This window comes from Grammomys surdaster, unplaced genomic scaffold (assembly GCF_004785775.1).
Source record: "Grammomys surdaster isolate TR1022 unplaced genomic scaffold, NIH_TR_1.0 251, whole genome shotgun sequence".
In the NCBI taxonomy this organism is placed as follows: domain Eukaryota; kingdom Metazoa; phylum Chordata; class Mammalia; order Rodentia; family Muridae; genus Grammomys; species Grammomys surdaster.
Genome location: NW_021604692.1, coordinates 2,534,057 through 2,549,292, shown reverse-complemented (window position 1 = coordinate 2,549,292; position 15,236 = coordinate 2,534,057). Strand labels below are relative to the sequence as shown.

At 44.2% G+C, this 15,236-nt stretch overlaps 1 protein-coding gene and 1 long non-coding RNA gene across 3 annotated transcripts in view; both read right to left on the bottom strand.

The window, feature by feature from the left end:
* The window catches only part of Pofut1 (protein O-fucosyltransferase 1), a 28,258-nt gene that overhangs the window by 12,771 nt on the left and 251 nt on the right, over positions 1-15,236 (bottom strand). For both annotated transcript variants that reach the window (XM_028774910.1, XM_028774911.1), the window contains exons 2-4: positions 13,316-13,437; positions 9,029-9,211; positions 7,901-8,013 (exon numbers count right to left, since the gene is read on the bottom strand). In XM_028774910.1, the coding sequence (XP_028630743.1) occupies positions 7,901-8,013; positions 9,029-9,211; positions 13,316-13,437 (418 nt within the window). The remainder of the gene's footprint in view (positions 1-7,900; positions 8,014-9,028; positions 9,212-13,315; positions 13,438-15,236) is intronic.
* On the bottom strand, positions 10,487-11,504 carry LOC114627221. The gene is made up of 2 exons (XR_003712348.1): positions 10,810-11,504; positions 10,487-10,718 (listed from the first exon to the last, which is right to left on the bottom strand). It is a non-coding gene; the product is annotated as an uncharacterized LOC114627221 (long non-coding RNA).

Sequence of the window (15,236 nt, the reverse complement as noted above, 5' to 3'; positions counted from 1 at the left end):
ACTGCTTAGAAGATAAAGGCACTTGCATGGAACATGAGGACTGGTTACCTGGAATCCACATGAAGGCAGGAAAGAACCAACTACAGTTAGTTGTCCTCTTACACACACACAGACACACACATGCTCAGAGTGAATGAAAAACATAAAATAAAAGCCCTAACTCACCATGTCTTTCCCTTCTTTTCTTTTCCCTCCCTAAAGACAACATGTTTTCATGTATGAATCCATCCATCCATCCACCCATCCATCCATCCATCGCTTAGTTTCCTTGTCTGTAAAAGAGCTGAAAACAGTCTTACCTCCTAAGGCTATTAAAAAACACAACTAGATATTTAAGGTATACAAGGTAATGTTTTGTATGCAATGATCAGCACAGTCAAGCTAGTTAATGTATCTATTTATAGGGCTACTGAAAGGATTACATGGATTAACGTAAGAAAAACCTTTAGAGTAGTGCTCAGCATACAGAAAGGTCTTACAAGATGCTGAGAATCACCACCATCATGGTACTTATAACCTAGTTTACCTTTTAAAAGATTTAACCTGGGGCTGGAGAGATGGCTCAGTGGTTAAGAGCACCATATGCTCTTCCTGAGGTCCTGAGTTCAATTCCCAGAAACCATCTGGTGGGTCACAACCATCTGTAATGGGATCCGAGGCCCTCTTCTGGTGTCTGAAGACAGTGATAGTGTAGTCATATACATAAAATAAATAAATCTTAAAGAAAAAAAAAGATTTGATATGGATTTCTTCATTTAAAAAAATGATTTAACTTTATGCCGGTGTGGTGGTGCATGCCTTTAACCCCGGCATCAGGGAGGCAGAGGCAGGTGGTTCTTTGAGTTCCAGGACAGCCTGGTCTACAGAGTGAGTTCCAGGACAGCCAGAGCTACACAGAGAAACCCTGTCTCGAAAAACAAAACAAACCCAAAAAACAAACAAACAAACAACCCAAACCACAAAGAAATGTAACTTTATGTTTGGTGATTGGACCATATTGATTATGGAGACCACAGGGTCATGACGACGTCCTTTTTTTTTTTTTTTTGGTCTTTCGAGACAGGGTTTCTCTGTGTAACCCTGGCTGTCCTGGAACTCACTCTGTAGACCAGGCTGGCCTGGAACTCAGAAATCCGCCTGCCTCTGCCTCTGCCTCCTAAATGCTGGGATTAAAGGCGTGCGGCACCACCGCCCAGCCAATGATGACATCTCTTAACACTTCCCAGTTTGTAAGAATAAAATCTGTTGGTCAGTAGGCCACTCGCTTCATCTTCCACTCACACCATGGAACTGCGATACGCCTGCCACACCTTCTTCACCTTGACACAAACACATTATTCAGCAAATGCCTTCCGGGCCTCCAGACAGGTCACCACTCCCAGGAACAGCTCCTTCTCCTGCATGCTGACATGCTCAACAGCTATCACCTTTGCTGCCACGGGATGGGAGAACACTAAGGACAGTGGCCCTAACAGTCTCTTTACCATGATTTCCTCAGACATTGGTCAGAGGCCTATGCCATGGAGGCAGCAAGCTAGCGTCCCTCCACAGCCTGGCTCTGTATGATGCTTGTCTGGCTGGAGTCTTACAGGTTTTGGTTATATGTATATACATGGCAATAATGTACTGAATCATATTATGTGAAAAGCAATTGCTTTATTTGCATATTAACTCATTCAATTCCCACAAAAGCCTTTTAAGGGAAGTGTGCCTACTATTATCTTACTGATAAAGAAACAAAGAGGCTGGGCTGGAGAGATGGCTCAGTGGTTAAGAGCACCCTCTGCTCTTCCAGAGGTCCTGAGTTCAATTCCCAGCAACCACGTGGTGGCTCACACCCATCTGTAATGGGATCTGATGGAGCAGGGCTTGCATTCAAGCAGTGAGCTTCACTTTTTTTTAAGTTTTAAAAATGTATATGTGTCTAAGTGTATGAATCTGCATCACACGTGGGCCTATGGACAGAAGAAGGGGCTGAATCTCCTGAAACTAGATTAGACAGGCAGTTGCAAACTGCCTGATATGGGAGCTGGGAACTGAACCTGGGTCACCTGCAAAAGCAGCAGGCGCTTGTTTTACCATCCCTTTGAGACAGCCTCACTATGTAACTCTGGCTTTTCTGGACTAACTACATAGACCAGAGTGGCTGTGATTTACCTGCCTCTGCCTCCTGAGTGCTGGGAGCCACCATGTCCAGCTCAGCCAGAGCTCTTAACCAGTCCTACTAGCTGTGTTCTTGACTCCTAAATCTTACTCTCATGTTCCTGCCCAGTTAAGGAGCGTCTCCTAATACAGAAATACGAAGCTTCTCTGAGCCACAGCCCCCAGCACAGGCAACAGGTGCCATGAATATTTTTAGAATTGAATGTGAGGGATCAGGCCCTATAAAAATACCAGGGCATGATGATGGCAGTGGGGAAAGGAGAAAGACCTAATAGTACTTGATCACCTTACCGTGGGCCAGGCCTGAGGCTAAGCTCAAATTAGACATCACTTCAGGGGCCTCTAACAGGAAAAGGTTTTCTGATCTGATGTGAATTACTAGGATAAATCAGGATCTGTGCCCTTCCTGTTCTCTTGGAAAGAGCCTGCAACTGACCCTTGGTGAATTCAGTTTTGGAATGTTTATCCTTGTGCCTTGGACCTGGGCCAGCACAAAGCGGTCCCAGCAGGACTACATCAGCTGTGACTCAACATGCAACAAACAAGAGGTCACAACTCCATGGCTCACTCCCCTCAGTGATGTCTGACAACAGGAAGAGGGTCTTGGTTGCAAAGAAAACCTCAGCAACACTACCAGCCAACCTGACCAGTGAATAAATCTTTTTTCAAATCTGGAGATCTCCTGCTCAGTCAGCTCTGGGCATTTCTGAATTGGAACAAGACTTCAACATGCGAGCCTTTGAAAGGGGTTTCATATCTAAACCATAATACATTGCTGGTCATTCTCCCAGATTTTAGCCTCTCTGCAAACACATAGAGAACATATGTGGTTGACAGGACCTATAGGGCTGAGTCTATGAAGCCCTGAAGGCCAACCCAGAGCTCCCATGCAAAAAGCAGGAGGGAAAGTGTCCTTCATGGTAGAGACTTTGAGAGCAATACTCTCTCTTGTTTGTGTCTCTGTGTCCTTTGTACTCATCTGCTGATCCTATAAATGTGTGGTGAGCCTAGAGGACCTCAGTAGCCACGGTGTGGCACTGATGTACCCCTGAGGTTCACTGAGCCCAACAGCAGATCTCCAACCTTGAAAAGAGATTCATTCACTGATGGACTGATTCCTAGTTGAATGGACTACTAGGAGGCATGGCTTAGCTGGAGAAAGTAGGACACTGAGGGAACGCCCTAAGGGTACTGTCCTGTTGCTGGTCCCTCTCCCGGCTCTGTCTGCTTCTACCCTGTGAGCTGCCTTATTCCAACTGCTCCCTACCATGTGTGCTCCATTACAAGCCTGGAAATGGCAGATCAAGTGACAATGGGCTGAAGCCTTTGAGACCATGAGCCAAGACAAATTTTTCCTTCTTTAGGTTTGTTTTCTCAGGAATTTCGTCAATGACAGGAAGCACACCATATACTCTGACATCTACTCTATATACATGAGGATAATTTCAACACGACAGTCCACATACTTCCAAGAGTAAATAAACATACAACTTTATCTGTTGAACTGAAGTTTGTAGACTGAGAACCAGCGGAGCTGGAAGGATCCTCTGAATCCACGTGGAAGATGACAAAACACATGAATGGCTAACTAAACTGTGCTGTTTGGCCTTCAAGGGGGTGAGACTCAAAAACATGCCTTGATACCAACAAACCCGGAAGACAGTATGCTAAGTGAACAAGTTGGACATAAACAGGCAAGAACTACATGAGGGTTCATCCATTGCCTGAGGTCCCTAGAATGGGTGAGTTCATAGCGAAAGCAGAACCCCTTACACCAGGGCAAGGGAAGCGGGAGTGGAAATCAGCCTTTACTGAGCAGGTTCTGGAGACAGAGGGTTGCAATGGCTGCATACTGCAACGTGCTTAATGTGACTGAGCTGTACTCTTACAGTGGTTTTCAAAAAGCTCACTGAGATGGGTGTGGTGTTGCACACCTGTAATCCCAGCATAGTAAGGCAGAGGCAGGAAAAACATTGGTTTGTGGCCTGTCTAGTCTACATAGTAAGTTGCAGGCCAGACTTGTCTTAAATCACAAAAACAAACAAACAAAACTCCATTAACATAAATAAAAATAATATAATGCTAGTCACTCTTTTGAACTCAAATATTTTCATGTTTGAAATTAACTTCATTAGCATGACTGTTTACAAGTACAAGACCAGCCTGAGCAACACAGCAAGTTTAGTTTAGTTTAGTTTAGTTTAGTTTAGTTTAGTTTAGTTACCATGTGTGTGTGTACATAAAAATGTAGGGGGGAAGTCAGGTGAAGGTGGCATATGCTTTTAATCTACCACTTGGGAGGTAGAGGCAGGTGGATCTCTGTGAGTTCTAGGCCAGTGTGCTCTACAGGGTGAGTTCTAGGACAGAGAAAGGGCTAATGGTACTCTTTATAGCAGTAGAATTATAAACAAATTTAATTTTGCTGTTTTGTTTTTAGACAGGGTCTCTTGTAGCCTAACCTAGCCTTAAACTTACTATGTAGCTCAGACTGGCCTTGAACTCCTGGTCCTCCTGTTTTAGCATTCTGAGCCTAGGAATTACAGGTATAAACTACCATGCCTAGACATTTATTTCTTTGTCAAAAACTCAAAACTATCTAGTCTGTGGTGAATATTCTAGACCACTCATTCCAAGAAATTAAATGTTAACCTGGATTTGAACTTTGTATAGTTCAGATTCTATAAAGAAAATGAAAAATAAGAAAAATTAAAACAAAACAAAAACCAAACCAAACCAAAACCAACAACAACACCCAGGCCGAAAAAACTATCCATCTGAGCACAGGATTAGTCCTGTGGATGCCACAGGACAGTGAACAGTAACTACTACACTACCAGGCCAGAACATTTCGCTGTGGCTTACTATGCAGCCAATTACTACCACCTTCTCCTTACCCTATCCCAACCACATGTTCTTCTGTCCCTTGCCTATACCAAGTTGTGGACCTCTGTGACATCTTACCAAGAGTCACCTTCCTCCTATTCTACTGAGGAATACTTACTTCTAGATCTTAGTATGGCTGGTTCCTTTTCATCCTTGAAGTCTGTCCCACTACTTGCAGTCAAACATCATGTCCTTATGTCCTTCAAAGCCCTTAGCATGCTCAATTGCTCTCTGGAAGTTTACTCAGCACTTCCCTCATTAGATGCTGAGCTCCATCAACAGAAGCCTGACCTGCCTCACTGTATCTCTAAGATCTAGAGCAATGCTTGAGAATCAGCAACTGCTTCTTAGGCAGGCTCCTAGAGAGCTCTGACTCCTTCAAGCTAGCGCTTTATATTTTCAACTTTTCCTCAATATCAGGCATAAGTTTAAGTTCTCACAAGATTTATTCATGTATATGAATGCTCTATTTGTATGCATGCCTGCATGACAGAAGGGAGCATCAGAAGGAAGAGGCATCAGATCTCATTATAAATGGTTGTGAGCCACCATGTAGTTGCTGGGAATCGCTCAGGACCTCTAGACCAGAAGCCAGTGCTCTTAACGACTCCAGCCCATCACATGGTTCTTACAACATGGCAAACTCAAACAAGATGGTTGAACAGTGGATATGCTTGAGTGACACTCCCCAGCTGATGTGCTGGTGCACAAGTACTGCCCCATCTCGTTCCTTAGGATCAGATATGTAGTGTGGCTCTTTGTGATTTACTTTCAGTGTTGCTTTTAGTGTTGGTGACATATTTTTATCCTGGCACATTCTCAGTGGAGACAAATCTTATACTTAAACACCTTAGCCAAAAGGCTGAGGAGAGCTATTAGGGACAAATCTTTATCCTATCTACCCTCCAGTGGTGCAATGCTGCTTGTCACTTAGACATGAAGTGGGAGGACCCAGCAGGTGATCAAATGGGAGAGTGCTATCTGAGATCAGCAGTGAAGGAAACTAGACTCTCAACTGAGTAGCCTAAGTGGCTCCTATACTAGCTGGGAAAAAAAAGCCACACAGCAACTGAATACTATACCTTCAACCCAGAGTGGCAGCTCTACTTTTCCAGTAATCCCAGCTCTGGGGAGGCAGAGACGGGAGGATCAGAAGTTCAAGGACATTCCTGGCTACATGGTGATTTTGAGGTAAGCCTGGTCTATAGAGCAAAAGCCCTGTCTTAAAAAGGGAAGGTTTTTTTGGAGTCAGACTTGTGCGGCTCGCTACTTCAAGCTTCATGGCTTTGGACAAGTGATTTCACTCTCCTCTGCTTTCACTGTTTTATGTATGCATCTTAGATGACAATTCCATCTCAAAGATTCATTAATCCTTAGTTTAAACCTACCAAGACTTAGGAATAGTGTGGCATACAGCAGGCAGGAAATATGTTGAAGATTCACATGAAGATCCACGCTGGCAATGCAATAGCTCTACCACTTTGGGTAAGTCATTTAACCTTCCATGTATGAGTAGGCTTCCTTCTGTAAAACTGACGACTGAAGGAGTGGGTAGTTCAGTGGGAGTGGGCTTACCAACATGTATCAGGTCCTGAGATCAACCCGACATTCTCAAGATGAAATCAGTAATAGCTATTTCATGACATTCATTATAGACATAATTAAAGTAAAGCATGTGAACGACACCTCACTATGCACCATATACTTCTATGATAGGAAACAAACACTTTGGTGCACTTTTCATTAAACCAAGGTAGACGCTGGAACCAAAGACCTGGAATAGTTTCTGTCTCCCAAGAAAGAGGCAAGGCTGGGTCTGAACTCCGGCCAGCATTCACTCCTGTGTCTACTGCAGTCTACTGCTGGCCGATAAATGTCAAGTGTCATGACCACCTTCAATTCACATGCTCTTCTAACCCCCTAACAACAACAACAACATCATCATCATCATCATCTTTTCTTTTTCTTTCTTCTTCCTCCTCCTCCTTCTTTGACCCCCTTCCAAGATAAAGGTTTCTCTATGTAGCCGTGGCTATCCTGTAACATTCTCTGTAGACCAGGCTGGCCTTAAACTCAGAGATCTGCCTCCTTCTGCCTCCCAAGTGCTTCGATTAAAGGTGATCACCATCATACTTGGTCTTTAATCTGACTTCTTTTGTGGTAGTGGATCCAGGACCTCATATATGCTAGGCAAGGTCTATAGTACCCCTTATTCTGACATCTAAGCCAGGCTCTTTCCTGACATGTTAGAACATCAACAACAGATTCTCTCACAGGTTTATCTGACTAGACTGTGGTTCTCCAAAGACCAGGACTGGGCTGTCCTCATTTTTCATATACCTTTGGCCTCTGAATACTGTGTCTCACACATGACAGACGCTCCATAAATATTTCACAGCTTGTGCCTGTGTCCTGTTAACCTATTTTTTAAATAGAGCCTATAGCACACAATTAATAAAGCCTAGCTAGTGATTATGAGGGTGACATCACTTGCCAGTCTGCACCTGAGCTGTTCTGCAGGCACTGCTTCCAGTTTCACCTTGCTGAAAGGGAGACAAAAGGGGAACGATTCTCACGCCTGGAGGAGAGACTCGACATGCATGTGACTGAGTAATGTTCTTTTTATGACATCCCTTATCAGCCGAGAAACTCTTGCTCAACCTTGGGGCAGGCGATGAGATAGAAACAGATCACATAGGATCCTAAGTTCAACAGACAGAACACAGTGCTTGCACCTTTGGTCTCTTACAAGAGGGCGGGGTAGAAGGAGAAAGGACTGGGAAGGAGCTGGATGGCCCTGAGCCCCAGGCCTTCCTAAACCCAGTACTGCTATCCCCCCCCACCCCCCAAGTACCTCTGGATCCACTGTTCTTTGTAGGAGGCGCTGAAGGAAATGCCTGTGAACAGCTCTGACTTATTGAAACTCACATGAAACTGGTCCCAGAATGGTCCAAAAGGATTTCCTTCCTATAGAGAGAGAGTGGTGGAAAGTTTATCAACCCGGAGATGAGGCCAAAACCTGCAGAGAAGAAGGACCTTGGAAGACGGACGGTGTGACACCTGCTGGGCCTGAGGACAGGGCTCCAGCTTCTCTGTTGACTTCCAGCAATGTCTGAAGGAATCTATCCTGGAACTATGAACTAGAGCAGTGGTTCCCAACCTTCCTAACATTACAACCCTTTAATGCAATTCCTCATGTTGTGGTGACTCCCAACCATAAAGTTGTTTTCATTAACTGTAATTTTGCTATTGTTATGAATTATAATGTAAATATCTATGTTTTCTGACGGTTTTAGGTGACCCCTGTGAAAGAGTCATTTGACACCCAAAGGCAACCCATAGGTTGAGAACCACTGAACTAGAGCTTTAAGAGGCTGATGCAGCATACTACTTTACAAGATGAAACTAGACTCATAGAAGGTAAGATATGTGCCCAAGGTCAGACAGCTGGTAAGGGCAGTTCGGGGACACAAACTAGGTCTTTTCTCAAAATTTATAGCTTTTCTATCACTTGTCTCAAAAGATAGTTGGGGTATATCATAGTCACAAAGTACCAGAAATGCACAAATTTCTACTAATTATCCATGATCCATGGCACCTCCTCATCTACCTGCTGAGAAGGAGGAGAATATTCAAGTTAAGAGAGTGGACAGTAAGCCAAGTTACACCCAAGTCTTCTCTATCCTGTAAGGACATCATCAGCACCTCCTTCACAGTGTGAGGAGTAAGGGAGTAAATGTGTACCCAGCTGCTAGCATCACTGTTCTTCGAGCATCAGTTACTATTTCTGACAGCACCTCAGCTCCAAGGTGCTATTACATACAGCCTACTCTCTATGAGCCAGCTAGAAACATAGCTCAGAGAAGCACAGTACACAAAAGGTGACACTGCTAACAAGTGCCAGAAACAGAGAATCCCCATCTTCTCCACATATTGCCACCATGTAATCTCAAGGGCCTAGAGGGCACAGAACAGGATCTACCTTCATGGGACATGTCTTCTTATCAGGACTTCGTTGGGCTGCTACCTCAAAGCAGTATGCCACCCGCTTCTCAGGGGGCCAGTGGGAGGGTGCCAGATTTTCCATGAAGTCCTCTAGGCTCACAACCCGATGGTAGGCTTGGAGAGGCTCCAGTTTGAAGTACTTTTGGTAGGACACATGGAGCTACAGGAGAAAAAGGAAGGGTCCAGGTCTCCACTGTATTCTTGTTTCTAGAAACAGTAAACTCCAAGACCCAGACTATGTGATATAAGAGACCTGTTAGTGGGCTTTGGATAGAGCTCAGAGGTAGAATGCCTGCCTAACAAAGTGGCGGCGTTAGGCTTCACCCCTGTTCCGCAGGCACAAGCCAAGTTGGGGCAAAAACAGAGAGAAACCATCTTCCAGCTCAAAAACAAACAGCAGAATCTCTGGTGTTCAAAGTGCCTGATTATCTATAAACCAATGGAACAAATGCAGAACACTGAGCTACTAGGAGAAGTTGTAGCTTTGGAGCAGCTACTTGGGGCCCATACCCACAGGGTGACGTGCTCCCTCTGTGGAGGCTCAGGTACTTTCTACAGGAGATGTGGACAGCAATCAGTGACTTAGTGGAAGCACAGGAAAGAAGTAGGGGTCATATCACACAGTCCAGGAGAGAGAGAGACCAGAGTTAGCAGACTTCTCATTGACTTTACCTGCAATGCTTTGTTTCTTTTCCTAACAGAAAAGCATGCATGTGCTCAGAAAGGCATGCACAGTGGTGCATGCATGTAATCCACTTGGAGATGGTGGTGATAGGGCAGGAGTTTGAGGCCAACCTGTACTTCATAAACTTCTGTCTCAGAAAAGAAAAATAAGAAAAGAAAATGAACATAGAAATGATGAAGCAATCAGGAGAAGAATATGTTCATGAGGACCACTCCTAGTCAGGCAGGCTCAGAGATGATGGCTATACTCATCATCACAATTTCTTACATTTTTTAAAACTTCTGAGTCAGTCAGGTGAGGTACATGCCTGAAATCCTGGCATTTTGGAGACAGAGGCAGACGGACCAGGGATTCAAAGTCATTCACACCTATACAGCAAATCTGAAGTCAGTCTGGGTTACATGAACTATCTCAAAAAAAAAAAAAAAAAAAAAGCCAACCCAACCCAAAAACAACAAAACAAAACAAAAAACCCACCTAAAACTGGCTGGGCAATGGTGTCCCATGTCTTTAATCCCAGTACTTGGGAGGCAGAGGAAAGTGGATCTCTGAGTTACAGGCCAATTTGGTTTACAGAGACAGTTCCAGGACACCCAGGGCTATATAGAGAACTCCTGTCTCAGAAAAAAAAAAAAAAAAAAAAAAAAAAAAAGCCAAACCAAAACAAAAAAACACCACCACCACCACCACCAAAACCATACACATACACACACACACACACAAAAACTACACACAAAAGCAAAACCAAACCAAACAAAACAAAAAGATTAAATATATTCTTAGAACACCATGGAATAGTCTCTGGAGTCCCAAGCAGATCCTAGTAGCTCAGGTGCAGTACGGAGGTTGCAGAACTGCGGAGGTTTAGGCATCTGTGTTTTAAGCTGGCTTCTTTACTCAGCAGGATTTCTCAAGGCCTCTGCTGTGCTGCTGCACACTCTCAAGCTAAAGTCTGGGAGCGTGGGAGTGGAGAATAGCATTTCTGAAACCAAACAGGAACTTTTTAAGAGATATAGTCTTATTATACAGCCCTAGCTAGCCTCGTACTTGTCTGTAGTTCCAGCCGGCCTCACCCTCCAAGTGCTAGACATCGAGGCCTTCACACCATCTGGCAAGGTCTGCCTTCTTTTGAAGACTTTATATGCTGAGAGGAGAGAATGCACTGATTAGTTAAGATTAGAAGAGGGAAGGGAACTATGAAGCTACTAGAATGATCCTTGAATTTGTTCATGAATGTATTATTTATTCACTTAGGTTTATTTCAAAAAAATTTTTTGGAGATATTCCCATGTAGCCTAGGTTGGACTTAAGCTCAAAGCAATCTTCCTACTTCAGCCCCCTCAAGTGCCAGAACTATAGGCATCAGCCACCACACCCAGCTTATTAAGTGTGGAGTTAATATGTACCTCTCACATATCTAAGTGAGGGATGAAATAGTCTAGACAGGTACAAGATGCTAAAGAAGGTGAAGCTGGGGCTTTAAGAGCTCAGAACGAAATCTAGGGTCCCAGCTTGGTGCCCAGGTGAATGGAGACGGGACATATTGAGGCTGGAATGGCAGATGGTGACACAGGTCTGTGGACAAAGACATCAAGTTCAGTCCAGCTTTCTGAAACGAGATATCTGTGACAACTAAGCAGATCTGAGTGTCTAGAAGTGTGAATTAGGAGTGTGAGGTTGCCGGGCGGTGGTGGCGCAAGCCTTTAATCCCAGCACTTGGGAGGCAGAGGCAGGTGGATTTCTGAGTTCGAGGCTAGCCTGGTCTACAGAGTGAGTTCCAGGGCAGCCAGGGCTACACAGAGAAACCCTGTCTTGAAAAAACAAACAAACAAACAAACAAACAGGAGTGTGAGGTCTATACCAGAGGTGTACTGGAGGTGTAAAGAGAACAGTGAAAGTCATGCCAGTCAACAGGAGCCCACAGAAATGCAAGGTAATGGTAACAACGGCAGCTCCTAGTCACTGAGTGCTCAAGTGGTGTCGGGTACCATGCACTCAGCCTTTTACAAGGCTAGCTCAGCTGACTCACCTGAGCCACAGAGCTAACACCAAGCAGAGGGAGGACATGCACCAGCAGAACCACGGGTGAAGAGAGGAGCCCCTAAACAAGGCACAAAAATGTGACCTTGCCAAGATCAGAACTGGAACAGGAATAAGCTATGCTCTGGAAGCCAGGGGAGAAGGGAAGTTTAGGAAGAAGAGAGGCTCATAGGACCAGGAGCCACTGGGTGGTCAGGTAAGACACAGCTTGAGCAATGAACCTTGATTTGGCAATTCTGAGGTCCCTGGAGACCTCAGTGAGAACGGTCACTATAGGAAAGGGAAGCTCACTTGAGATGGGCTGAGACACCCACAGGAAGCAAACAAGTGGAGACTCAATATGACAACTGGCCGAAAGGGTGAGGATACAGCAAGCCGGCAAGTCAGCCAGTCAGCAATACCTAAGTCTATCAGTGAAGCCAAACAGGTCAGAGCCAAGGAACTTCCTGTGTCCTGGCTTCTATACACTGTGGAGCCCAGCTGGTTTTAAGAGGAAGGCATGAGGCACAGTCAGGGAATTTACTGTCAGTAACCTATTCAGTTGTCACCATGAGAGGTAACCAGTCATCCCAGGTTATTGTAAAGATGAGAAAACTGAGGCACAGAAAGTTAAGTAGCTTGATATACAATTAGGAAGTGGCTAAGTTATGTTGCAGTCTGGGTTTCAGCTTCTATCAACAAGCTTTTCAGGATCGGGGTACAGATTGGTAGAGCATTTCCCTAGGATTTATAAAACATGGATCCAATCTGTAGCACTGCAGGGAGGGGAAAGCCTCTCCAAAAAGAAGTATACATGCAAAAGAGAAATTAAATTTATGCAAAAAAAAGGCATTGGCGTGAAATATAATGTTTTGTTCATACTAAGTTCAATTTTGCTAACTACTTATTTTTAAAATCAATTCATTAAATATGAATTTCCTACATCCAGGTCTCTGGGGATACAGTTAACAAATGGAACACAGGGCTACTGGAAGACACAAAGAATAAGCTAATATCAGAGGCCACATATCATGCCCAGGTAGCCCCTTGATGGGAGGAGGAGGCAGCACAGGAGTCACGCTGTTATCCGGGTCCCTCTGATATACTATTAGCTAGCCCATGCCTCAGTCTCTCTTTTAAAATTGATAATAGCACTTGTCACCTATTACTGACCAATAGAATATCTGTAAGGTAGGGTGAACTGGGATTGGAAATAGAGGCTGTAGTTTCAAGACAGTCTCTTAAAGTAGACAGCCTTGGGGTTCAATTCAAGTTCTGCTACCCACAAGCTGTGCAATCTTTGGCAAGTTACTTCACCTCTCTAAACCTTGGTATCCTTGAGGATTAGCTGTAGGATGAGCTAACCCTCCCTCATCTAGTGTTCAGACAATGCCAGTACATGACAGGTGTTTGATTAAAAAAAAAAAAAAGCTAGTTATTGCTATTTCAAGGAAGACAGTTTTAGGTAGAGAAGAGGAAAATCCCAGAGGCCTTGGAGTCAGGCAAGTCAGCAATCATGAGGAACGGTGGCCAGGGGCCAAGGTCAGCAGAAGTACTCACGTTGGTGAAGGGAGGCTTGTGATGTTGGTACTCAATCCACGGAGGTACAGCCAAGGTGCGGTTCAGCAGCTTTGCAAATGCCAGGGAGCCCAAGAAGTGATCAGCCTGGTTCCCAAAGCGCCCTGGAAATGGTACATTGTGGGTAGGGCAGCCTGGGGCACTGAGGCAAAGATGTGCATCAAGACTGGGGAAGGCCAAGTAACACACTGAGCTAGTAACACTGGCACAGAAGAGAAAGTCCAGACTTCCAAGTTTGACATTTGATGCCCTGTAGGTCTCAGTCCTTCTGCCACCACCACCCCAGAGTCCATGCTATTTCTCTAACATGCTCTATAATCCCTCTACCTGCCATCTTTGCCAGGAGTGTCCTTTGACCTGTCTCCACTTATGTGCACATGAAGAGGTGACCCTGATGCTTCATTTGCTAAGACACTTTAAAAAACTCCTACCCATTCCTCCTCCTCTCAGCATGGGTTGGAGTTACATTTTTTTTTTTTTTTTTTTTTTTTTTTTGAGACAGGGTCTGTGTAGTCTTGGAACTTGTTCTGTAGACCAGGCTGTCATTGAACTTGTAGCCATCTTTCTTCCTGCCTCTACCTCCTACATGATAGAATTACAGCTGTGAATCAGATTGGATATTTATTTATGTGCTAGGGATTTAACCTAGGATCTCAGACATGCTGGGTAAATGCTTTACCACTGAGCTATAACCGTATCTTCAGTTATTTACATGTTTGTTTTCATTTTCTGGCTTTTTGCATTTGGCTGTTTATTCAGGCTATGAATGCTTCAAATACAAAGGTCTATCTGGTTTTTTGTTTGTTCTGTTTTGTTTTGCCAGAGTCACACTATGTAGCTTTGGCTACTCTGGAATTCTCTATGTAGATAGATCAAGATCAGGGTGGCCTTAAACACACAGAATTCCACCTGCCTCTGGCTTCCAGTGCTGAGATTGAAGTTATACGAAACCACATTTGACTATCATCAGTATGGCATCCATTCATCCATTCCACAAACACTGTAAGGCTGCAATGTGCCAGGTACTATGCTAGACATTACAATATAAAATCAGAAGGATAAGATTTCTGCTCTCAAGGCATTCTATTCTTATTCAGGTTAGGAGACACTAAACATGAAAACAAATTCATTACTATAGATTTTGATGATTGTAAGGAAAAAAAATGAAAAGGTTTGGTGACAGGGAGACTAAGGAAATGAGGAGTAGAGGTCAATGGAGTCCTCTTTGGTGACACTTATGTTGAGACTTCAAGGATGAGAAAGAGTTAGCAGAAATTAGAGGAAGGTCTTCCAAGAAGAATAACAGAAAGTAGGTTACCATGGCTGTAGCCAGAGGGCCATGGGAGAAGGGGTGTGAAGACCAGAGTAGAGCCAAATCTTGCAAGGTCAGGCCATCAAACATGGCCTTGGTCAGGTATGCAAACTACTGAAAGGTTGAGAGAAGGGACGGATTTTATGAGGACGATCCACTACTGCATTTAAATTGCATCCCTCGGCTGGTTCTTAGGAGTCCTTTGTTGTCTTTTATTACCCCAGTTTTAATCATCTTGTACAAACTCTGCACGCACTTTAAAAAAAAAAACGTTTTATTGTCTGTCTTCCTAAAATGAAGGATCTATAAAGGTTCGTATGAGATTTATCTGTTTCATCACCACCAGCACAGAAACCAGCACCTGGGACAAAAAAAAAGTGCCATATAAATAAATTATTTGCTGAATGAATGCAAGAACTGCCATGAGACAAGAGCAAGTCTTGCCCTACAAACTCCATTTACTGATCTCAGTCTAATCAGACCTCGAGTGAGTCACTTAACTTCTCCCATCTGTCGAATGGCAAGTTGAACACCAATGGGTCCTCTGTACCCAGGCAAGTAGGGCAGGGAAGAGCACGCCCTGCCCCTCTC